General features: G+C 44.6%; 1 protein-coding gene across 2 annotated transcripts in view; it reads left to right on the forward strand.

The window, feature by feature from the left end:
• plxnb3 (plexin B3) overlaps window positions 1–26,929 on the forward strand; it is a 111,460-nt gene that overhangs the window by 59,039 nt on the left and 25,492 nt on the right. Inside the window, exons 2-16 of one of the 2 annotated variants that reach the window (XM_080763958.1) lie at window positions 5,782–6,236; window positions 6,555–7,263; window positions 13,997–14,176; window positions 16,228–16,356; window positions 16,462–16,562; window positions 16,818–16,950; window positions 18,561–18,720; window positions 19,113–19,221; window positions 19,330–19,438; window positions 23,135–23,257; window positions 23,902–24,012; window positions 25,044–25,134; window positions 25,253–25,422; window positions 26,211–26,362; window positions 26,745–26,850. In XM_080763958.1, coding sequence (XP_080620084.1) covers window positions 5,797–6,236; window positions 6,555–7,263; window positions 13,997–14,176; window positions 16,228–16,356; window positions 16,462–16,562; window positions 16,818–16,950; window positions 18,561–18,720; window positions 19,113–19,221; window positions 19,330–19,438; window positions 23,135–23,257; window positions 23,902–24,012; window positions 25,044–25,134; window positions 25,253–25,422; window positions 26,211–26,362; window positions 26,745–26,850 — 2,823 coding nt within the window. In that variant the 5' untranslated portion in view covers window positions 5,782–5,796. The remainder of the gene's footprint in view (window positions 1–5,781; window positions 6,237–6,554; window positions 7,264–13,996; window positions 14,177–16,227; window positions 16,357–16,461; window positions 16,563–16,817; window positions 16,951–18,560; window positions 18,721–19,112; window positions 19,222–19,329; window positions 19,439–23,134; window positions 23,258–23,901; window positions 24,013–25,043; window positions 25,135–25,252; window positions 25,423–26,210; window positions 26,363–26,744; window positions 26,851–26,929) is intronic. The other variant, XM_080763959.1, reaches the window with a different exon arrangement.

Consider the following 26,929-nt stretch of genomic DNA (forward strand, 5'->3'; position numbering starts at 1 on the left):
CTTGAGGTACTTTTGTCTCTTAAGTAAAGAGATGTAATGCGCACTTTCACCTCGCTAAAGAAAAGCTTGATGATGTTCTGGCATGCACTGCATTTCATTTGGCTGTTAACGTGAAGCGTGACTCATTCAGTATGCAAGATCAACCACCAATATTTTAGAAACGTAAATAAAAATAAGTAAAACTGAAGTTGACTCATTGACTGCCAGATTTATTTCTGGCTGTGTTTAGCCATGCACTGCCAGCCTTCTTTCGTATTTCAGCTCAACTTTTAAGTAGTCACAGAATATTCATCTTCACTACAATCGCATCCCCGACCCGCTGATAATCCGAGAGACATTCGCTGCACTTTTGCAAAAAAACAAACGAACAAAAAGAAAAGTGCAAAAGGTGTAAAACTTGTTCAATAGTTAAGAGTCCATTGAAAATGTAATGTTTGGTCACCACTGGAGTGGAACGATAGTTCTCAGTCAGTATCAGACATTCTCATTCGATGTCAGGGTTTGCAATAGTAGGCCTACAATGGCAGTCCCGCCCCCTTTCATGACGACGCCAGGCCCAGGAAATGAATCCCAATGCATTTTTCCCATAGACATTTAAAATCAAATTCATTGAAAGAACTTTTAAGCGTCGTACGGAGCCAACTGGAGTCGTGACAAATCATGACAACAAACACAATATTTTGGACCAAACAAATAGTGTGTGCCGTTTTTTCCTACTTTCTAATTCTTTGTTTGGCCCAAAACATTAGTGTTTGTTGTCATGATTTGTCACGACAAGAGTTGGCTTTGTCCGCGGCGTAAACGCCTTTAAATAAATACTTTCTGAAAAGTCTATAAGGAAAATGAACTGGGATTTCTTTTGCGGGTCTCTCGAGGGGGCGGGACTGCGACGCTCTATCTACACAACATGTAACATCTGTGATCCATGAATAACAATAGCATAAGGTAGTGTAGGCTACAACAGTGATCAACAGTTAGTACAGTACAGCAATGACATGGATAGATACAGTAGTACATGTATGATGTATCTAGTACTAACTACTATCACATGCTTGATGCTTCCAAATAAAATGTAAATTCACCAAAAACATCACTCCAAAACGTACACAACTCATCTACATGTTTTAAAGAGCTCCGGTGACTGTAAACAGTAGGGTCTTTGATGAGAACTCAGAAATAAACAACACACTGTATGAGCAGTCAGTCTGTAACCATGAAAGGCAATTTAAACTGCCTGGAATCTTGCTTCCTCGCTCGTGGTGTCACTGAGGTACAAAGTGTAGGTGTAGTTATATAAATGTCTTTGTGTTTAGCCTGGAAGACTATTGGCTGGAAAAAGGCAGTTGGCAGTACTTTCATAGCGTATATGGTGTATTTGTTTGTTTACTGTTGCTGTAATCCAAGACCTGTGACAGCCTGACGGATAAAGAGTACTGTATGTGCACGTTGATATTCTGATAGTATTTGGTTTACTCAAGTCTTTACTGCAAGTAGGCACGGCACCTTCAAGATGCTTTGAAAAGAACCTCTCTCAACAAATTAAAATACTTTTGCACAGGTCTGAGCGAGTTTCTTCAGTAGATGGCCTTAATCACATATTGTGTTGAGAATGTGGGTCACTTCGTAAATGTTGCCGACTCAGGCAGCCAGTAGCCACAGGCTAGTGTGATGTTCCCATTTAACCTCTGTGCCCTAATTACTTTCTTGCTTTGTTGCTCAAGTGTTTACATGTGTCCTATAGTTTCATAATATTTTACTTATAACTTCAAATCTAACTTTGAAGAGATGTGACTACTAGTACTGTATATTTAATACTCTTGTCTCCGTGTGCTTACCTATTCCACGGCAATTCATAGTACTGTAATATGTAATGTCACAATTACAAAAAATGGTGGCCTTGCTTTACATAATAGCAGCGTCTGTAAAATCACTTTACCTTCTTCTTCTTTGGTCTACTGTGATACCGGATGAATCTCCACGCAGTGCAGCACAGCACAACACAACACAACACAACACACATGTTCAGCCTAAGATACTATTTACATTATACATGCATTTAGCATTTGTAATTCAAATAGTATTCATTGATTTCAAATCATCATTATCACTCCACGGCAGGATAATGTGTCTGTGTGTGTCTAGTGCCTCATATACCAATAATCCCATCGGTGTCATATTATAGCAGCAGGCCAACAAGCTCAAATCAACAATGTAATGTATTGTAATGACAACAAGACAACAATGTCATTATCGTCCCTCCAGGCTATAGCATAAGCATCCCGCCATGAACTAGCCAACTACTACAGGATGTTGCTGTCCTGTCTCTCCGGCTTATAGCGGAGCTGGCCAATTACAGACATTAGCTTGCCGTTGCAAGCCGACATTAGATAAGCACCAACAACATACTGTGTATACATTTAGAAATGTGACAGCATACACCACAACTGCCAAACTATGAGTCATAAATCAGTTCAGAGTTGGAGCTAGGTATGGAGCGTCGAAGTCCCACCCCCTCGAGAGATCCGGAAAATAAATCCCCGTTCATTTTCCTCTTTTCAGAAAGTATTTATTTAAATGCGTTTACGCCGCGGACAAAGCCAACTCTTGTCGTGACAAATCATGACAACAAACACAATTCTTCGGGCCAAACAAAGAATTAGAAAGTAGAAAAAAACACTTTTTTTGTTGTTTTTCTTCTTTGTAATTATTTGTTTGGTCCAAAATATTGTGTGTTGTCATGATTTGTCACGACAAGAGTTGGCTTCGTACGACACTTATAAGGTCTTTAAATGAATACCTTTTGAAATGTCTATGGGAAAAATGCATTGGGATTCATTTCCTCGGCCTGGCATCGTCATGAAATGGGGCGGGCCTGCGACGCATTAGGGCAAAGTTTTACAGTCTACTATAGCGTCCCATTCTAGTATGTTTACGTTGCTGATCTATAGGATTTGATACTGTACCTGTACTCCAGTCCTTACTAGTGGTTGATTGTTGTTGCTGGTTTAAGATCTGTACTAATGGAACTAAAGGTTTCATTCTGCAACGCAGGAAAAGAGAGCAAAGCCATGCTCATCATCCCCAGCTCAAACCTGGGCAGGTGCTGAATAAAAGTGTACAGAATACATTTAAACAAAGGGCTGCCCGCACACCGAGGGCTCCAATGCGACAGATGTCTTTATTGCACCATTAAAGTGACTGTGACGTTTCCAGCACAAGGCCTTTCCTCAGCTGCAACACACCCATTTAAACGGTTAAAATACAGTATGAACACCTGTCATCAGCCAACGACTAATGCTTAATTACATGCCATTCCATTCTATTTATTTATGTATAACAAATGTATTTGGTTGTCTCGAATACTCAACTTGTCACCGGAGGTAAGGAAAGGAATAGAGGAGGGGAGGTAAGGCAGTGAGGAGAGGACATGAGGAGATGGGGCGAGGTAGAGGAGATGAGTGGCCATGCCATACCATGCCATGGCAGTTCTTTAGAGGAGCTTTTACTGTAATATGGAGCTTTTCATCTCTTCACTGCAGAAAGAAAGAGGGAGGCAGGTGGGGGGCAGATTTGCATACTGATATCAGAGATTCGCACCCACGTGTGTGTGTGTGTGTGTGTGTGTGTGTGTATATATATATATATATATATATATATATATGCGTGCATATACAGTGTGTTTTATATATAAATATATATATTAAAAAATATATATATCAGTATATATATACATACAGGCCTATATATGTCTAGCTGTGTACTACTGTGTCTCAAAGTGTACAGTCAGTGTGTGCTGCATGCATTCAGAATGTGAATTCATAGCATAGTATAATTAACAGGTGCTACTGTAGGAGGGGATGCCGTTTCAATGCCAACGCTTGATTTAGCTGTGATCCAATGCACCCAAAAGTGTCTCCTAGTATATGTAGACATACTATACTCTAGTAACAACTGTTGGCCAAAAATAAAGGCCACAGGTTCTTCCTTTCTTCCTCTGAGCTAAACTTAACTTGGGACGATCTCGAATCGATCCCATGCTGGCATGATGGTTGTTGTATTAACCCATTTTGACCTGAGATTTTGACCAGATTCAAGAAATGTCTTCTACATCCTGACAGTTTTCTGAAAAAGCTATGTTTCTATGTCAGTCGTTCTTTTTGATTTTTCAAAAATAGCAGACCTGCAAGCTCGTAGCGCGCCACTCGGTGGCGCGCTGTGAGCTTGTAGATCTGCTATTTTTAAAGCATAACATCATGCTAACACCAAAAGGCAAACAAATGGCTTTACTCTGCCATGACAAAGTTTACATACAGCATCAGCCGGCAAGTCAAGTCCTTTTTAGTTATCAAGCCCCAAATTGAGCCAGGCCAAGTTTATTTTTTTGAATGATGATTCATCATTCACGTGGATGTAGTAGGGTGCTTATGATAACGTATCTACTTTCCTATTTTACATCAACGATCAGCACTCGAGGAAATTGAAGGAACGCCTGTTGTCCTATATTGAAATGACTCGCCCGATGCTGAACTGTTGTTTAAATGTGTGTTTTCAGCTGGTAGAATAAATAATGGTGTAGGACGGTCTGAAGCATACAGTATCTCTCACATCTCTTCATCTCACGTCTCTCCGATGAGGTCATGTAAGAGTGCTGTCTTTTCTTCCTTTAATCTCCAGAGGGACTGTTCCAAGGTCCCGCTGTGTGCGCGTGTGCGTGTGTGCGTGTGTGTGTGTGTGTGTGTGTGTGTGTGTGTGTGTGTGTGTGTGTGTGTGTGTGTGTGAGAGTAACTCTGTGCGTGTGTGTGAGTGTGTGCGCGCATGTTGTTTATAAGAGCTTGTAACTTCCAGGAGAGAAAAAGATGCACTCCTCTCTGCCCCCTCGCCACCTCATCTTTTCCTCACTCTCTCTTTCTTGTTCTTTGCGCTCCATCTTTTGCTCTCTGTCAGCACTGCTGTCAGAATATTCCCCAGGCACTTAGAGAGAGATTGTATATGTGTAGATGTGTCTATACGTTTGTGTGTGTGATGAAGGATCTTTGAAGAACAAAGGAGGATGTGTGAGTGTGAGATGTACAGTATTGTGTGTGTGTGTGTGTGTGTGTGTGTGTGTGCGTGTGCGTGCGACTGTGCGTGTGCATTGGTACTTAGCACTTATTGTTTTGTAGAGACAGCTGTGTCCGTGGCAACATTTTAGATTTTCCTTTTTACACACCATTATAAAGTTCTTATTTTGATCATAATACCCAATTGCTGAATGTCAAGTTTCTCCAGCTGGGTTTCTCCAGAATATGTATGGCACGTTGAGTCCAAATAGTACTGGTTCTCAAGTGGTTAATTTGCAAGGAGCCCCATAGTAACTCTGAGAGTGTACACATGGAACCAAATGGACCCGTAGTGTCAGGACAGCTCAGAAGTATAGTATAAGTACTATATATGCAGAACACAAACTCAGGAAACCACCGCTGTCCAATTCAGTCACACAGGAACAGAGATTTAAAAAAACACAACCGTTGAGAGAGTGAACAAAATAAAATAAAAAGAGTCACGTGACACGTATAGGCCAGGGTCCATTTGGTTCCATTTGTACACAGACCTTTTATGGTCTTTATGTGTTTCTGGTAATTTTGTATGTCCGTGGCAATTTTTTTATTTTGACAAAAAAGTCCACCACAAGCCAACATGGCGATGACCCCTGGGCAGGATACAACACACATGTATTAACTCTCCTCTCTCTCCCCCTCTCTCTCCTCTCTCGCACTTTATTCTCACTCTCCTCTCCTCCAGGTAAGGGGGGTCACCATGGTTGCCTCCTCCACTCCCCCTCACCTCCTCCCCTCTCCGTCCCTCTTCCTCCTCATCCTCTACCTCCTCCCTCTCTCCCTACCGGCGTCTTCCTCCTCCTCCTCCTCTCCTCCTCCTTCCTCTCCCACCTCTCCTTTTCTCTCCGCTTCTCTGGAGAAAGGCGCCCCTTTAAACCACCTCCTGTTGGACAAGGTGACCGGCCAGCTGTATGTGGGCGGCGTCAACTTCCTGTACCACCTGTCGCCGGAGCTCCGCCTCCTCTCCGCCGGGTCCACCGGCCCGCGGTTGGACAGTCCGGAGTGTCTGCCTCCCATCGTGCAGCGGGAGTGTCTGTCGGCCAGGAAAACAGACAACCACAACAAGATCCTCCTGCAGGAAACCACGGGAGGGAACCTGATCCTGTGTGGCTCCGTCTACCAGGGGACCTGCGAGAGGAGGTGAGGCTGTCTGTCTGTCTTTGGGTCTTGGATCGTTATCCTATAGTAGTATATGTATATACCCATTTGAAAACTATCCTTTCAATGTCAATGGCATGTAATGTTTGTGTTAGCACAAAAAAGCCGATTTGCTCAGACACAAATGACGTCAATTCTTGCAACTTTAAGGGTTTAAGTGGTTAAATGAAGCCATGACATAATATGAATAATAATATGACATAATATGAATGTTAAACCCTCTCCTCTCCTCTCCTCTCCTCTCCTCTCCTCTCCTCTCCTCTCCTCTCCTCTCCTCTCCTCTCCTCTCCCCTCCCCTAGATCTCACTCTAATGTATCTCAGGTTCTCTATCGGACGGACTATCCTGTCGACACTCAGTATGTCGCCGCCAACGACCCCCGCGTTTCCACCGTGGCCGTCGTCATAACAACCAACGGGCACGGAGGAGGGGGGCTGCGGCTGATGCTGGTGGGCCGCGGCTACACCAGCAAGGGTCCCGGAGACATCCCGCCCATCACGGCCCGGCGGCTGTCGCCGGTCCCGCCGCCGCGCCTGGCCTTCTCCCAGGAGGAGGAGCTGGGGAAGCTGGTGGTGGGAAGCTACTCTGAGTACAACAACCACTTCCTGAAGGCCTTCACCCACAACGCCCACGTGTACTTCCTGCTGCTGCGCCGCGACAAGAAGGAGTACAGCAGCTTCGTCTCGCGCGTCTGCGAGTCCGACCGGAGCTTCTACTCCTACGTGGAGCTGCCGCTCCTGTGCGAGGGCGGCTATAACCTGGCCCAGGGGGCGGGGCTGGGCACGCACCTGGGCAGGCCCTCGCTGTTTGTCGCCATGGCCACGGGGCAGGCGTCGACGCCCGTGGCGACGGGCCGCTCGGCGCTGTGCGTCTACGGGATGGAGGAGGTGGACGCCATGATGAGGAGGGCGCAGGAAGTCTGCTACACGCAGGCGGGGAGAGGAAACGATGAGCAGGAAGAGGCATACATCGAATACGCTGTGTCATCTAAATGTCTCCGACTGCCCAAGGTACACGCACGCACACACACACGCACGCACCCTCACTGTCACTGTTCCTGTTTCAGTGTTACTTTGTGTAACAGACAGTGTTTGTTTTATGCTGCGTGTGTTTTAACAGGTGTTAGAGTTATGTAAACTGGATGCTAACAGTTAGCCAAGTTTGGCAGAATGTGTTTCCTGATGACATCACAAATGCCAGGCACAGAAACGAGTGAAAATACCATTCATTTTCTGCATTGAGAATTTTATTATCAACCCACGATGTCATAACAATCCAATGTAGTCGACTCACCCACCTGTCCTCTGTGTGCAATCGATCTAGTTTTAAGAAAAACATGTTTTTTTTTGTGTGATCTCATGGAGAAATGCTTCACTACCTACACGATCCTAAAGTGTTGCAGAGACGGCTCTGATTAGTGGAGCTCACTTTACCCTGGAAGTGTTACCGCCTCAGTGAATATCATAATCACCTGCATTTCAGTTACACGGGTACAGTACTTAGTTTAGACCGTTTTTGGTTTAGACTAGTCATTGGTTAGACCAGTCATTAGTCCTACAACTACAACCCATCTCAAACCCTCACCCTAACCCTAACCTCCCACGGGGCAGCACACCTAAACCTTACCTTAACCCATGTCTAACCAATGACTAGTCTAAACTAAGTATGCACCCCAGTTACACTACGTCACATTTCAGTTCCACTAGGTCACATTGTCTGGAGACTGGATACTTCCAATTACCAAAAAATGTGTGTGGGGAGGAATCAATTTGCATAACAACTACGGTGAGAAAAGGGGGTACAAATGATTGGATAGTGGTGTTAATGGAAAGTTGGAAACCATTACAGAAGGAGCACAGCTATATAACAAATTACATGTATTCACACTTTCACCGCTGGAAAAGGAAAGCAGTCCTACAGCCATGAGTCCAACACCCTAACCCAAAACCCAACCCCAAACTTATACCCTCACAGGAAAGTTAGTAGTTGTAACCGGCAGCACATGTCGGGAGCGACGGTGTTGGCGGACGAGTAATAATGCCTATCGGACTGATAGTATGTGGAACAAACGTTATGCGCCCCATGAGACCTTACCCCAAGTGAAGGAGTTCAAGTATCCCAGGGGGATCTTGATCATGAGTGAGGTGAGGGGAGGACAGGCCTTGAGATCCGCCGGAGAATTGAACCAAGTGAAGCGGTATTCCGTTCGCTGTATCGCCTGCTGTGAACTTTGTGAAGAAGAGAGCGCTGAGCCCAGAAGGCAAATCTCTTTGATATCCCTCAAAAAGTTTTTCAGAGAAGTACTGCTTAACTCCCAAATGGTGTGGACTGCAGACTTGCAAAAGAAAGGAAATCCTAAGGCACTCCGTCTAAAAGGGTCATCAGACCCTGATGACTTTCAGTTTGATACGCGTTGATCATATTGTTGTCTTGCTCAAAATAAACCTTTAGATTTTTTATACATTTATTTTCTTAACCCATTTTGGGCTGGAACCCCTTTTGGTGTTAGCATTATGTTATGCTTTAGCTATTGAAAAATAGCAGATCTACAAGCTCATAGCGTGCCACCGAGTGGCGCTACGAGTTTGTAGGTCTGCTTTTTTTGTCTGACATAGACAAACGACTGACATAGATTTTTTTTCAGAAAACTGCAGCGCTTCCTTCTCTCTTCTTTTTCTCTCGATGTTAGTCTCTGTTCCCTCTCTCACCTACAGTATATGTACAGTACCTGTATTAGTCTTTGTTTATACTCTCTCACCTATATGTACCTGTTAGTCTGTGTTCCTATACTCTCTCACCTATATGTACCTGTTAGTCTGTGTTCCTATACTCTCTCACCTATATGTACCTGTTAGTCTGTGTTCCTATACTCTCTCACCTATATGTACCTGTTAGTCTGTGTTCCTATACTCTCTCACCTATATGTACCTGTTAGTCTGTGTTCCTATACTCTCTCACCTATATGTACCTGTTAGTCTGTGTTCCTATACTCTCTCACCTATATGTACTGTACCTGTTAGTCTGTGTTCCTACTCTCTCACCTATATGTACGTACCTGTTAGTCTTATTTGTTCCCACTCTCTCACCTATATGTACCTGTTAGTCTTATTTGTTCCCACTCTCTCACCTATATGTACCTGTTAGTCTTATTTGTTCCCACTCTCTCACCTATGGTCGTGTAATGACCAAAAGAACTATAGATTGCGGAATCAAGCGACCAGTTTATCTCAGGCAGGTGCAGCTGGCAGCTTCATTCATATACCTCTCCCCTCAGGGATAGGGTAAGAAAAACCAGTCAACCGGGAGAGAGTGGGGAGTGGAGCCGCCGCATGCTCCATTACGTGGAAAGGAGACACTTAAAGTGGTTCAGAGGCATCTAGTAGTAGTCCCCCTCGGGAGGTCCCCGGGGCAGCCCCCCCGCTGGGAGGAGGCCCCTGGGGGCCACACCATTTCTCTTTATAGTCTTGTCGTCCCTTGTTTAGTTGCTTTCACACTGCTTTGGCCGCGTCTTGGCCAGGTCTCACTTGTAAATATGAGGTCTCTCTAACCTCATTGTTGCTCTCCTGGTGAGATAAAGGTTACATGCATTATGTACAGACCAAGGAGCAGACGGTGGGGATTATACATCTCCATGCTGGCCCTGGAAAACGCTGCACTCTGCATCACAATGTCTGCTGTTGGTGTACAGTGCCAGTGGTACTGTACTTAAGTACAATCTTAAGGTATTCTTACTTTACTGGAGTATTTCCGATTTTCTGTACTTTTACTTCTACTCCACAATATCTCAGAGGAAAATATTCAATTCAATTCAATCTTTATTGCAGACTCAGGGGAATCCATATCACAGTACAAAACAATAGATAGAAAATAATAATATAGAAAGAAATATACAATAAAAAGAGTTCCACCATGTTCAGTTTCGATACAAACAAGTTCGCCAATGGTTCCACAGTCTGGAGGAGAACCTGACAGAACTACGTATCGGGGTAGTGATGACATCAATGATGTCATTTACTGACTCAGATACCCTACACATACATTTATACATAAGATTGCGTAGCACAGCAGAGCAGGTGCGGGGACCCCAACACTGACGAACATTTGGCTTGCACTGGAGCTTCTTGGAGCTTCAGTAGCAGCCTCATGCAGTCATTGTAGGCCACTGTCAATCGTCCAAGGGCCGATTCATACTCCTATTTTACCGCTGTTTCGGCGCTGTAGTGCCGAAATGATTTCGGCTCGTCGGAAATTTTCAGTACCACCAAAGAGACGACTTTAGGACGGTACCCCCCCCCCCCCCCCCCCCCGAACCTCAAATGACGTCACGTAGGCTCTAAAGCACCGAACCGACATTTATTCGGCTCTAAAATAGGAGTATGAATCAGCCCTAATACTGGCTTGTACAAAAAGTGAAATCTTCACTACTATACTTTTGCTCCCCTACAATTATTCGAAAAGCTTAGTTACTACTAGTTATATTACTTTGTAGATCATTAAAACATGTGAGTATACTTTTTTCCGTCACTGGCGTTCAACCGTCTACATCACAATGTCGTGCTGTTAACCCATTCTGGACGGGAACCCCTTTTGGTGTTTTAACTAAGCATTATGTTATACTTTAGCTATTGAAAAATAGCAGATGCAGATGCTACTTTTGAAAAATCGTAAAAATGCGGCACAAATCTTTGAATATATATATTCTTTCAGAGCGAAAGTTTATTTTTATTTCGACGTCAGGCCTTTAAAGGTCTGTAGTAGCAGCAGCTGTCCTCAGAGTCACCTACTACTTGTTCAGGAGCACAAAGTTACGTCCAAACCTTACATGTTCCCAGGGAGTGTGACCTTAATACCACCCTGTGTGTGTGTGTGTGTGTGTGTGTGTGTGTGTGTGTGTGTGTGTGTGGAGGATTACCAGTGATCAGCTGGAAAGTAAACAGCTGGAGATATTATCATAGGACAGCTGTCACTCAAACTCGCACACTGACATGTTGACCTATATAATGATACATGTAAACAACATGCACTTGCATTATCACACACAAGAATGCATACAAGAACACACACACACACACACACACACACACACACACACACACACACACACACACACACACACACACACACACACACACACGTTTACGGCCTTCCCGTATACTGTGTGTGTGTGTGTGTGTGTGTGTTACAGAGACAGTATATAAGCTGTATTGCTGACAACCAGTCAGCCCTCATACCTCAGCTCACTCCTAATTTCCTGTCTCCCTGTCTGACATCCTGTCTGTCTCTGTGCAATTTCCTCTCGTTTCTGAGCCGCTGTCTCGTTGACCTCCGCTGCGTCTCTCTGTCTCCACCTGCTGGTGGTCGATGCTCACTACACCTCCAGCTCAGTGCGCAGTTCAGCGTGTTTACTTTCCTGCATCTCTCTATCTCTCATGTTTCTTTTGGTCATAATATTAATAACAGAAGTTTTGCTCGAGGCAACACATTCCAGAAGTATTTAAGAGCCCGCAGCAACACACAACCAGTAGAACCAGCTTTTATCTCAACGTGTTCCAACAGGAGACACTCTTTTACACTCACTCTCTCACAAATGCAGTCTCTCTCTCTCTCTCTCTCTCTCTCTGTCTCTGTCTCTCTCTCTCTCTCTGTCTCTCTCTCTCTCTCTCTCTCTCTCTCTCTCCCTCTCTCTCTCTCTCTCTCTCTCTCTCTCTATATAGTTGTGCAGCATTGCAAACTGCTTCAGCATTGCAAACTCAAGCTTCCGCCACCCATCAGGTCCACAGTGCTCACTGCTGTGTTTCTCTGCCATTTCTGTCTGAAAAACGTGTTCAGTACGTCTGCAAGGACCTTTAGACCTTGACATTCCACGAGAAGTGTTTGTCAGTAGGTTTTCAAGTTTCTCCACCCCATAAAGACGTGGAGGTGTCTGATTGTGGCCCTATATGCTCCACCTACTGTAGAGGTCTAGAGGAATACGTCGAGTCAAGGAATGAGTCAAGACTCATGAGAATAAGCCCTCCGAGGCATTCTCAGAGGACTGTTTTGCCACAATGGCTTTGTTTCCATTGCGTCAGCTGGAAATCGTTTGGCAGTTTCATGTGTCGAGGGTCCTTCGTACCGGATCTTCACGTCAGCAAAAGGCTGGTTTTGGAGTATGGAGTTCAAAATGCTCGCCTCCTTTAAACTTGTTAACGTGAAGAGAGCCGAATGCCCTTCTGTAGGGACAGTTTGTTTCCTTATTTATGGAATCTCTTAGATTTTTTTCCCAAAAAACATTGTTGTTTAATAATAATAATTTGTGCAATAAATGCATAGGATCGTGACCCATAAGAATTGCTCTGCGACCCAAACATGGGTCCCTACCCACTGTTTGGGAACCACTGGTCTATATGACAGCATATCCCAGAGTCCTGTGTATAGGAGGCAGCCATGTACTCCAGTGCATATCCCAGAGTCCTGTGTATAGGAGGCAGCCATGTACTCCAGTGCATATCCCAGAGTCCTGTGTATAGGAGGCAGCCATGTACTCCAGTGCATATCCCAGAGTCCTGTGTATAGGAGGCAGCCATGTATGTACTCCAGTGCATATCCAAGGGCTTTCAGATCTACACTCCACTGACACAGCATTAGTGAATTGACAGCCCACATAGTTCACTCCCTGCCTGTGGCTGGGTGAACTTCAGCTGGAGCTTATGAAACTCTTTCTGCAATTCATGCAGCTTGTTAACTTCTTACGGCAGAGTTACTTGGGGGAGGGAAAAAAACGAAATTGACCTCAATTCCCACTGAAACATTTTCACCTGTAGCGTCACAGGTACGTATATATGGCTCCGTCGCGCTAGCAGCCAAGAGCAAGACGAAGTGCTGTGTAATGCATCCCTATTCCCTATAGTATACCGTCTCTTCAGTTGAATCCCACTCTGGGATTTTTAACAACACCTTGGCGGCATCCTGTCATAACAGCAGCTCCATCGGTATACAAGGCTGCTGCAAGTGTCCCTCCCCCATCTAAATTCTTCCCTGTCAGCAAGTGCTTCACATCCTTTAAAAAATGGTGTCTGCTGCTCCTCCATCTACAATTTCAGAGAGCCTGAACAAAATATCCTGACGGGGGGCACTATAATTAACCACTTCTTCAACCCTCGAGACTTGGCAAACTTGGAACTGAGCTGGCTCTGTACTGTACAGCTTGCAGATTGGCTGTATTTGGCCTATGTTCACCCCAGAATATGGAGGCTGCAGTTCAAGTGGTTAAAGGTCAACGTTTTTGAAAGTTTTGGAGAAGTCTGCATCAGGGTGTTTCTCAGCCAGTCAGTTCACCACCAGTCACTGTGGACATTATACTCTGAGGTAGATCTAATCCGTGGTCACATACAGTACTCTTAACTGTCTGCGTTTTGCTTAGTCATTTGTATCCCAATAAGTTCCCACGAGTTGATATGGATTTGGTCACGAACTCGCGCCACCCCCATCTGAAAGAAATGTGTCCCACGGACCTCCGTAAGAGAAGATTTGTGTTAGAAATTGTAATTGTAAAAAATTGTCTGTTTTTGAATAGCCAAAGTATATAAAGTAGGGGATAAAGTGTTAAATCTCTTCTGAAGTTTAGCTGGGAACCCACTGGAGCCCGCTAGACCCTGCAGGGGGTCCTCGGACCCCACTTTGAGATCCGCTGCAATAAGTGATGTAATTCTCTCTCTCTCTCTCTCTCTCTCTCTCTCTCTCTCTCTCTCTGTGTCTCTCTAGGACTCTCTAACAGAGTATCCGTGTGGGGGGGAACACACCCCCAGTCCCATAGCCAGTGCCTTGCCCCTCCCCTCCACACCCACCATCACCGCCACCACACTGCTCACTGCCGTTACCGCGGTAACAGAGGCGGGGCACACCATCGCCATGCTGGGAGACAAAGAGGGAAAACTGCACAAGGTAACACACATACTGTACACTGACATGTTACCACAGTCTCTTGCATGCACGCAAGCACACACACACACACGCACGCACGCACACACACACACACACACACACACGCACACGCACACGCACGCAAGCACACACACACATGCACACGCACACACACACACACGCACACGCACACGCACACGCACACACACACACACACACACACACACACACACAGGTGAAGGGTTTATATGTCTGAGACTCTGTAGCCAAAACATGCCTGATATCTGATGAGAGGAAAGATGCCGCACACACACACACACACACACACACACACACACACACACACACACACACACACACACACACACAGACACAACCCCCCCCCCCCCCCCCCAAGTCTAAGCACAAGCAGTAATGATGATGCAAGGATTGTAAATTATTGCGTAATATGTGTAGTACGTGTATGGGATGTAGGACAGTTATTGTAGAAGTTAATTAGTCTTGGATAGAAGGCAGAAGGTAGAAACTTTTCCTGAGTCTGGACTTTAATGCTCTAGTCCGTTTGCCAGATGATGTAACAGACAGTCCACCTCTGAGGTGACTGCTATCCTCTGGGCATTGGTCCATCTCCTCTAGGTGTTGAAAGTCCTGCATGGCTGGTTACTGCTGTGTTGTTTTAACCACCACATGTAGAGCCTTGCGTTCTATGGGTGGAGTATCTCTCTCAGAATACTCTGAAGTTCTCAAGTCCATGCAGAACCTCTGAAGTAAGAGGAAGAAGAGTTCAGTGCTCGCTGATGATGTGCACCCCGTGGAACCTGAAGCTGCTTACTGTCTCCATTGCAGACCTGTTGATGGGTGTAGTAGCAATGGGCAATGGTATAGACTAGGGCGAGGGACTGTTTGTCTGTAGGCAGATTGTAGTGCATTGAAAATGGGATAGACATTAGTCATGCTCATTCTCGGGCCAATACGGACAATAAGCCAACCTACTAACTTACTTGGGTTATAAAGTATGGGTAGATCAGACTAGTGTGTCATTGGGACTGACATTCTAACTCACCACCATTTAGATCACCATAAATAGTGATCTAACACGATGCATTGTGAGCTTGCCGTGTACATCAGCTGTTTCCCGGTGCGCCACACTTGACGCACAACTGGGTGTGAATCGAGGCCGCCCTGCATGTTCTTCAGTAACACAAAATGCAATATAGGAGCGCATCAGCATTCTAGTTTGGTAGCGTCTCTGCAGGATGGCTTTTTGATTGATGCAGTTCAAATTGCCATCCCCATTAGAGGCAGCCTCCCGATGTGAGGTGTCGTGACTATTGATAACCCCACGCAGCCAATCCGTCCATTGCTCTCATATCAGCTTTTGATCTGTTATACTGCATGTCTCTGGTAGATGTTGGATACATCTGGCACTGCGTGCGTGCGTGCGTGCGTGCGTGCCTGCGTGCGTGCGTGCGTGCGCTCATGTGTGTTTAGCTCTGGGGTGCAAGTGCATGCTCAGACTCTTGATGCTGATGGGTTATTGGCCCCTCAGCTGCATTCTGGGTAGTTTGACACAGCTGGGGGCCAGTTTAATATACCATGAAACATTTACACGGTGTGTGTGTGTGTGTGTGTGTGTGTGTGTGTGTGTGTGTGTGTGTGTGTGTGTGTGTGTGTGTGTGTGTGTGTGTGTGTGTGTGTGTGTGTGTGTGTGTGTGCGTGTGCAATAAGGCTCTAATCCTAGCCTGAGAACTTTGGAGATATTTTACATATGTACTTTGTTTTACACTGAATATTTCATGATGCACACACACACACACACACACACACACACACACACACACACACACACACACACACACACACACACACACACACACACACACACACACACACTCACTCACTCACTCAGTAATATTAATACTGCTACAAGGAGAAACATGTGTGAACACACAGAGATTATATTGGCCCTGCCACATAATGATTACTGCCTGCCTGTGTGTGTGTGTGTGTGTGTGTGTGTGTGTGTGTGTGTGTGTGTGTGTGTGTGTGTGTGTGTGTGCGTGTGCGTGTAGGTGTTTGTGCACGCGAACAAGTCAGGTCTGCTGTACGACAGTGTGACGGTGGACCAGGGCGGTGCAGTCAACACTGATCTCCTTTTGGACGAGACGGAGCAATATGTTTACGTTCTCACACAGAAAAAGGTAGGTGAAGACAACCTCCGTCTGTGTGACCGCCTGCAGACATGAAACACAAAAATAATTGGCTCTTTCAACCTGCCTGTCTGTCTCTCTCCCCCTCCCTGGCAGCTATCTAAGGTGCCTGTCTCACAGTGTGAAAAGCAGACCGACTGTGAGTCCTGTCTGTCTGTCAGAGACCCCTTCTGTGGATGGTGTGTGCTGGAGGGAAAGTAAGTCTGTCTGTCTGTCTGTCTGTCTGTCTGTCTGTAGATTTCAGTATTATAATCTCATATTGTCTCACTGTGAGAGAACACAAACTCAACAAAACTGCTTTACTGTCTGAGCCTCCTACTTGCTCTCCTCCTTGTGCTCCTCTTTTACCAAGAGGAGGCAGAAGGAGAAGGTGTCAAAAGGAGAAGAGGATGTCGCCTCCTTTCCACCTGCCATGTCTAATCGTCTACCTGTCGCTCCGTCTGTCCTTCCAGGTGTAGTCGTAAGAAGCAGTGTATCAACCACACCCGGCACAACCATTGGCTGTGGAGCTTTGAATCATCCAATCGGTGTGTGACGATTGAAGGCCTTCGGCCAGCCTATCAGAGCAGAGATGAGCAGACGCAGGTAGGAGATGAGCGCCGTAAAGGTGATTTCCCGGTAGGCCCCTTAAGGCTTATTCATACCCCAGTTTTAGGAGATGAGGTGACCACCGAAACGGTGGTTATTAAAAATGAGAGATGTGTTGCGGTGAGCGGTGATTCGCTTACCAACGCGGCGTGACGCCATGTTGTCGTTTTCGGTGGTCACCTTATCACCTAAAACTGGAGTATCAATAGGCCTTTAGGCATAGTGTCTGTGAAAATGGATTCTCTTGCCCATAGACTCTCGCTGGGAAATGTGGTGCCACTGGCATGGCCCCGGCACTCCCAACACAAACAATTGGCAGCATTCATGGTTGGGAAGATGGGGATCATGTCCTTGACGCTGTCTCTTAATGGTTGGTCTGGCCGCCTGCTGGGGGAGGCTCATGGTGGCTGTGGCACTGGCTGGCGATCCCATGTGTATATGGGAGAATGCATGTGGCAGTCTACTCTCCATCCTGGCCAACAATTGGGATTGGCAGCGACAGGGACTGCAGTACAATGAGAACACATTGGCAAGAAAATGAAAAAAATACTTTTTTTTACTGAGCTACAGTTCATTCAAATTCATGAAGGAGAGTTGCTGTGTTTTCGGCTGCACCAAAACAACCCATGGTTTTATCATTAAGATATTTAGCTTCAGTAAAGCCCTAAAACGTATTGTTATTGCGCTGTGGTCTCACTAGAGTTGATGACCAATTGAGTCATGTGTGTTGAAATTATAGTAATAATGCGCCTGTTCAGGGGAGGGAGGAGGTGGGGGGGGGGGGGGTAGCGTGTACCTCCACATGCGTTACCCCCCCCCCCCCCCACCCCCTAGTGAGACTTGTCACTGTCGGGTGGAAAGAAGATGTTGGCTTGACGGCCCGGGTATCGGAGGAGACCTGAGGCTTTCTTCACCCTCCCAATGACTGATTGTGGGGGTTAGCAGAGATGGAGTACTCGTAGAGAGGCTGGGGAATTGGGAATTGGCTTTACTAAATTGGGACTTGAAGGGGAAAAATGTTTTCCTTTTGTCTTGAAGGGGCATGTTTTGCACAATAACATAGTCTTTTCATTATGTCTGCCCATGATCTCTGTGATTTATACGTTTGTTTACCTCAGTCACTGTTACTAAAATCTGATGTTTCAGTTTTTCTATGAACCTGTGACTTGACCCCATACTGTTATAAAACCAAAATTAAAAGATTTTTAAAAGAAATTATAGTGATAATGTAGGCTACTACCAACTGGCGTCGGTGCCTACAAAATGTAAAGTGCACAGCTGTGTGTCACAATTAGGAAAAACAATATGAATGATGATGACATTTGTGATTTTAATATTGATTGTGATTATCTTTACTCCACCCCTCAGTGTTCAGTTTATTGACCATATTGTACTGATTGGTTTTCCTGGCTCTATGATTGGTCCTTGTTCTCATGCAGTACACAGGTCATTTCTGTTGTTTGACCAGATGCCTGATGAAAGTCAGATGACCAAAAATAAATAATTAACGTATTGAAAGAATATTGTTACTAGTAGTAGTAGTAATAGTATTTTCTATTATAACACGCGTGTGCGTGTGCGTGCACATGTGTGTCGTCTCCTCCTAGGTAACAATGACCGTGGGTCAGCTGCCCTCCCTCTCGGAGGCGGAGTCTCTGTCCTGTGCCTTCGGGACCCTCCCCCCTCAGCCTGCTGTCGTCAAGGGAACGAGCATCATCTGTCAATCACCCTCACCAGAGCTCCTCCCACCCAAACCAACAGGAAGTGGTGAGGACTCCAAAAGAAAATAATTATGTAGACTCAAGTCATGATTATGGATTCATTTTTTAACTTGGAAATGTTGATGTTTTTTTTTTCAAAATCACATAATATGAGATTATGAGCTGATGATGTGATATGTCTTGAAGTTCTTGAACGGTTTGATTAAAAAAAAAAAAAAATGTGTTTGAATAAACAAAGAATTGGGCAAACCAACAGTCTTAGTCATAGAGTTATAAAGGATAGAGACAGCCCCGCCCCCTGCTATTAATTTCAATGGAAGTTGGCATTTTGAAGCACCCGGAAGAAAGCTATACTTCCGCATTTCACCACCAAATTGCCTTTCTGGGGGCTTGGTCTTAATTAATAACTAAATTAAACTGTATACTTCCTTGTTCCAGATCACATGACCCTGCCCGTGTCACTGATGTTTGGTCACGTGACCATCTCTCACATCAACATGACGTTCTACGACTGTGGAGCTATAGGGAGACTTAACAGCACCTCACCGTAATGCTCACACACATGCATACAAAATACATACCAAAGATTACAATATTATATTATATATATTTTCTCTAATGCATTACAACAACCCGCTTATCTCCTCTTCTCCAGGTGCATCGCGTGTGTCACCAGCATATGGTTGTGTAACTGGTGTCCACTTGACCAGCTTTGTACCCACAGCCACAGCTGTCCAAACACACACATGATCCACAACCAGAGGGTAAGGCTGGCTTGTCTCACTCTGGCCCCTTTTCCACCAGGGTTGAACCGCTTCCATTCTTTTTTTTCATGCCTTATTTTGAACCAAATTAATTGGTTGAGGTCCCGTCATTGGTTCGGAACTGGAACCAAAATTATATTATTTCCTAAAAAAGAAAGAACGGAACCAGTTCTAGAACCAAAGTTATTTTTGGTGGAAATGGAGCCTGTCTGTCTGTCTGTGTCTGTGTCTCTCTCTGTGCCTAAGAATCTCTGTCTGGCCTGTACAGTAGTTGAGGTTGGTAAATTGGCACACCCAGACGTCATCTTACCCAGCGCAGTGTTTCCTCCTAGCTCCATGCAGGTGATAATGAACTCTCAGTGCTGACAGTGTGAGTTGGAACTGTCACTGTGGATGTGTATGTGGGTGTTTCAGCACTATTCCACTGACAGGTTTGACTAATGACAGCCTTATCTAAGTGTCAAACAAATATCACATCCCCTTTATTCGGAGGACCACATAGACTGGGTAAGCGCACAAAACAAACCGAAAATAAATTGCTGATGTCAAACACAATATAGAGCCAATAAAAGCTTACGATGGCTTGTCATTTCCTTGGGACCACTTTAGTAGCCCATTGTTGGTGCCGGCTGTACCAATACCGCTACCATGTGTACCAATACCGCTACCATGTGTACCAATACCGCTACCATGTGTACCAATACCGCTACCATGTGTACCAATACCGCTACCATGTGTACCAATACCGCTACCATGTGTACCAATACCGCTACCATGTGTACAATACCGCTACCATGTGTACCAATACCGCTACCAATGTGTACCAATACCGCTACCATGTGTACCAATACCGCTACCATGTGTACCAATACCGCTACCATGTGTACCAATACCGCTACCATGTGTACCAATACCGCTACCATGTGTACCAATACCGCTACCATGTGTACCAATACCGCTACCATGTGTACCAATACCGCTACCATGTGTACCAATACCGCTACCATGTGTACCAATACCGCTACCATGTGTACCAATACCGCTACCATGTGTACCAACACCGCTACCATGTGTACCAATACCGCTACCATGTGTCCAATTTAAATCCATCAGCCCAAGCCAACACATCACACATAAACATTAACGTTACCACCCTCACATTAGAGGCCTTGCAGTCTGTATATGACTGTCCACACATTCAGTCTGTGTATGACTGTCCACACATTCAGTCTGTGTATGACTGTCCACACATTCAGTCTGTGTATGACTGTCCACACATTCAGTCTGTGTATGACTGTCCACACATTCAGTCTGTGTATGACTGTCCACACATTCAGTCTGTGTATGACTGTCCAGTGTCCACACATTCAGTCTGTGTATGACTGTCCACACATTCAGTCTGTGTATGACTGTCCACTCATTCAGTCTGTGTATGACTGTCCACACATTCAGTCTGTGTATGACTGTCCACACATTCAGTCTGTGTATGACTGTCCACACATTCAGTCTGTATGACTGTCCACACATTCAGTCTGTGTATGACTGTCCACACATTCAGTCTGTGTATGACTGTCCACACATTCAGTCTGTGTATGACTGTCCACACATTCAGTCTGTGTATGACTGTCCACACAGTCTGTGTATGAGTATGACTGTCCACACATTCAATGCTTAGCGACAGTATAATTTAGACCAATTTAGACCAAGGTTTTAGCCTGTGACCCAAAAGAGACATTTTATGTCTCCCCGGCACCCAAACTCTGATCTGCTATTTTCACTTTAAACATTTTGTGTTTCTAATTTATGGATTTTTCTTTCTTCATGAAATTACTGGAATAAAAAATCATTGAACTTTTTCTTAAGTCTTTGATTGCCACCAAAAACCTCCGGCGCTCTTGGACACTATGCCACCGCTATTACAGCGCTTTTACTTTACGGCTAAATCAGCTATCGCTAATCGTCTAAACCAGGGGTGCCCACACTTTTTTGACTTGAGGTCTACTTTTAAAATTGCCAGCTCAAGGTGATCTACCAACCAAAAGAATATTATCCCATTGCTTAAAATACTCAAAATAAATAACATTAAGGCATTAGGACTGTTTCAATCAATCAATTCTATTTATTTACCACCTTTATTTTGTTAAAGTTACTCTTTGTAATAACGTCAATCAATTTCAATTTGTAACATATTGCTCATAAAATGTTACAAATATTAAAAGTATCACACATAAAAAGCATACACAATCACATGAAGGAATTATGCACTCAACTCAACCAGAGCAGAACTCCTACCACAGGACTCTGGCAATCAATTAATAGGCCTAAAGTTGCAACCACTATATTAATGGAAAGTATTTCATACAATTTAAGTTAAAAAAAATCTGAACTATCCCTTTAATCAGATGACTGCTTTCAGCCTTGCACTGAATGGAGTCCATCAGCGCTGCGTAATCCGGACAGTCACTGCTGACAGCTAGTCTTAAACAGGCCTCCAAATGATCGTCCGTCAACGTGGAACGATATTTGGACTTAATTATCTTCATGTGGGAAAACGCTGATTCACATAAATATGTGGAGCCAAATAACGCTGTGAGCGAGGCTGCACAAGTCCTGATGTTTGGATACTTTTCCTTCACGAGTAAGTTCCAAAACATCGCGGGCGCGCAACTTTAACTGTATGTCAGCCTGCAGTGCCATGATCTCATTCTCCAACGCAGAAGAGTTCATGTTAAAAAGTGTTGCTATTTTCGAGGCAATGGAATCAACATCAGCTTCTGAATGGGAATCACATGAATGTAGCGATGGGCTCGAGTAAGGCAAACGCAGTTGGACTTGGAATGTGACATCGTGAAAAAATAATCTTCTTCCCACTCTGCATGGAAGTGATATGTTTTAGGCTTCTTTGCCGCGCGCATCTTCCTATATGAACAATGATGGATAGATATCCTTTTAATTTGTTTGTTTAACAACATAACAGACCAGACGTTCCCAACACTTGAAAACAACAAAGCACTGCATTGTGGGGGGTTTTAAAGCCGCCGCCGTGCCGCCGCCTGCCCAAGGCGACTCGAGGATTGTTTTTTTTTGTTTGTTTTTTTTCATGTCAGGGCCAAGCGGTCTACTTTCGCAGCGCTTGCGATCGACTGGTCGATCGCGATCGACGTAATGGGCACCCCTGGTCTAAACTGACCTTTGTCTTTCTTCAGAATCTAGTCATTTAGTATTCAGCCCTAAACATCCACGATTTGATCAAGCAACGCAATCCGTGGCTCAATTCTGAGAAACACGCCTCTAAAGATCGCTGCGCACCATAACATGGAGTGGACATCTTGAGGGCAACACACAGCGATCCAAGCGTTGCGTTGCGTAGCGCCGGGGAACGCTGCTTTATGGTGCTGTGTAGTGTCTGAATCAACGAAAAATCGCACTCGTATGATTATCGTCATACATCTTCATACATCACATTCTGTGTTCGGCCAATCGGTTGAGCACATTCCGTGCTCATACGTACACAGACACACAAAGCTGTGCATAGGATGGGGCTAGCACCCCTCAAAAACTCGAATCGACATTGTGATTTATTACGGAAATTACGGCAAGGGCATTCATGAAATTTTTTGCTTTTTGGGGGAATATTTGTTGAAAATATATTGAGCTTTCTGACCTGTCTGTCTGTCTGTCTGTCTCTACCCATAGGCTCCTCAGTCTCTTGGACCTGCATCCTGTCCTGTCATTTATTCCCTGGGAGGCTCCTCGTTGGTTCCCATAGGCGTCTCCTCCTCCCTGGTGTTGCTAGGCAGAAATCTGGACATTTTCACTGTGAGCACGTTAGGATTCAAGTGACACTGTATTAAAGGACCACTTCACCACTTTTCAACCTATCTTCGTATACTAGGTCCTCACTAATAATCATAAAAAAATGGCGCAATTATTTTCTACTCTGTCTGTGTCTCATAGGAGGGCTGTGGGCAGTTCAGAAACCGTGGGGATACAAGCTTATAGAAACTGCAGGCTTTCTAGTCCTGAAAGGTTGCTTTTTGTAAAAAACAATCTTGTTTAAAAAAAATCTGCCTAAGAGACTTAGTAACAGACTGAGTAGAAACAAATCGTGCCATTTTATCATGATTGTTAGTGAGGACTATGAAGATAGGTTGAAAAGTGGTGAAGTGGTCCTTTAATGAATACAATAATAATGGATCATAGTCATTCTACACAAAACCATGAATGGAGCGATATAACATACAAACTGTGTAGAATGAATGATAAAATATATTATATTATTATACCGGTATAGTAAGTTAACAATCTTAACTCTCTCATTAACTTTTTAGCCTTTAGGCAAGTTTTTTTTCCAAACCTCAGCTCTTTTCACTGGAACCGTATGGGTGTGTGTGTGTGTGTGTGTGTGTGTGTGTGTGTGTGTGTGTGTGTGTGTGTGTGTGTGCATGTGTGCGCGTGTGTAGGATCCAGCAGACTATGTGTGCGTCGTTGAAGTGGAGGGAACTCAGTTCAACCTGACAGCTGGCGTTAGACAAACACATGACACACACACCTTCACCTGCTCTCCTCATCAGGTAACACACACACACACACACACACACACACACACACACACACACACAATCTAAGATATAACTTGAGATCAGACAGGGTAATCTGACTCTTTAACCCATTTTGGGCGGGAACCCCTTTTGGTTTTTTAAGCATTATGTTATACTTTAGCTGTTGAAAAATAGCAGATCTACAAGCTTGTAGGTCTGCTATTTTTGAAAAATTGTGAAAATGTAGTGCAAATATTAGAGCTGGGACTCGATTAAAAATAAATTCTAATTAATCAGAGGCTTTGCGATTAATTAATCTAGATTAATCGCATATCATTATTTGACCCGAGAACAGTGAGAGCCATTTTTTCAAATGGATTTTGGTATACTAGTGAATCAATGAATAGTGAATACATAAGTTTAAGCAATAAAACATTGTTTTTGTAGTAATGGGGGTAATAATTTATTGAATAATTGCACACTGTACACACGTGCTGCACACGTGCTGTAATCCACGCTACCATCGGATAGCCTTTTAAATCCTATTTCCAATCCACGGGGACAAGCAAAGTGATCCCAGCGGCTTCCCCCAGTCTGGTGAACTGTCTGCGGTTTCTGGTGGTGTTATTGTCTGAAGAGGACACGGACACTTGGTGCGCAGGTCCGTCTGAAAACTGTCCAGTGACAACGTTCCGCTGTGAAAAAAATAGTGCGATTAAAATGCGTTAATTTTTTTTAATGCATTAATTTTTCTGTAGTTAATTAATCGCAATTAGTCCCGGCCCTAGCAAATATATATTCTTTCAGAGTGAGCGTTTTTAACTCAAATCTTTGCATCTGCGGGGGTCACCGGAACAACATATTTTCAGATGGGGATCAGTGGCCAATTCGTTTTTGGGGTCCTTGACATGAAATATTGAGCACCACTGATAACAGAAACAGTATTTCAGAAAGCTGTCAGAATTTAGAAGACATTTTTTAAATTTCGACGTCAGGACTAAATGATGTTAAAACATGTCTGTCTGTCTCTCTGTCTCTCTGTGTGTGTGCACGTGTACGTGTAGTTTGTGTTTCCAGTCACACAGCTTCAGTATTCTGCTGCTGTGTTTGTGAGGAGGGGAGCTCTGCGCATCGACACATCACCCAGTCTGAGACGTAAGAACCGCCTCATGCTGAATATTATAATCTCACACAATACTTTCTCAATAATAATAATAATAATACAGCTACTGAGAATAATGGTAATAACACAGCCATAATTATCATTTTCCAGTCCATCTGTATGACTGCTCAGCCGGCCAATCGGATTGCTCGCAGTGCAGGGCGGTGCCCGAGGAATACGGCTGTGTCTGGTGTTCAGGAAGCCCCGCCCTCGGCTGTGTTTACAACCAATCATGTTCCAGTGCCGTGGCGGACACATGCCCACCCCCACACATCACTCAGGTAAACCAATGAAAACACGACACATCACTCAGGTAAACCAATGAAAACACGACACATCACTCAGGTAAACCAATGAAAACACGACACATCACTCAAGTAAACCAATGAAAACACGACACATCACTCAGGTAAACCAATGAAAACACGACACATCACTCAAGTAAACCAATGAAAACACGACACATCACTCAGGTAAACCAATGAAAACACGACACATCACTCAGGTAAACCAATGAAAACACGACACATCACTCAGGTAAACCAATCAAAACACGACACATCACTCAGGTAAACCACCTGGAAGCACTGAGGAAACCAATCAAAACCTGGCCCGTACTAGAAAGCAGGATATGGGGGTAGTGAGTGAGGTATATCTGACATCTACATTGGTTTACTTCTTATTGGGGTACATCATGGCTGTGATGACTTAATACACAGCACACCTGATTCGAAGCAGGTTATATTCGAGATAACGGATCATTGCATATTTAAAAAAAACAATCCGTATTGTCTTGGAATCATGGTATCGCCGTTCATAATGAAAAAAGATCCTGTTGAGTTTTAGATCGTGAGAAGGGAAAGAGTGTTCAGAGACGGACCAAATCCATCTGTAATTTTAATGTGTGTGCATGCGTTTACCTGTCTTTCTGCTTGTCTACTGTACCTCTGTGCTAAAGACATCTTAAAACACCATTGCAATAGATAAGGCTTGAAGACATAAATGCTGTGTGTGTGTGTGTGTGTGTGTGTGTGTGTGTGTGTGTGTGTGTGCCTGCCTCTCTGTTTAGGTCCTTCCTGTGTCCGGTCCGTTAGAAGGTGGTATATTAGTGACCATCCAGGGTTCTAATCTGGGAATGACACACCAGGATGTAATGAACGGCGTTTCAGTAGCGGGGGTCACCTGTCGGCCTCTAGCGGAACATTACAGGATCTCTACCAGGTACGCACACACGCGCACGCACACAAGCACACACACACACACACACACACACACACACACACACACACACACACACACACACGCACAAACACACACACCCTATGCATATGATGCAACTAGTTACATTGAGACAGCGACAAGATTGCCCTTTAAAATAAAATGTACTCCTCTACTGAGCTCATTCAGATGTGGAGTTATGTGCTCTGTCTGACAGAGGAGAATTTCTAACATGCTCTTGGGGGCTCAGAAAGCTCTTGGGGGCTCAGAAACACTAGCGTATTTCAGCAGAGCGCGTTGTGTATCTTTCCACGGGCTTCGTGGCAGACAGAGTATCACTAGAGGTTCTTTTAATGTCATGACTTGTTCTAATGTATACCTGCAGGGTCGTGTGTGAGCTGCAGCCCACTGATGAGCCCAGGGAGGGGCCGGTGCTGGTTACCGTGGGAACGTCCTTACCTGGGCAGTCCTCCCAGATATTCACCTATCAGGTTAGCATGCACGCACGCACGCACACACACACACACACACACACACACACACACACACACACACACACACACACACACA

Source organism: Protomyctophum bolini (genome assembly GCF_963924005.1).
Source record: "Protomyctophum bolini genome assembly, chromosome: 5".
Lineage (NCBI taxonomy): Eukaryota > Metazoa > Chordata > Actinopteri > Myctophiformes > Myctophidae > Protomyctophum > Protomyctophum bolini.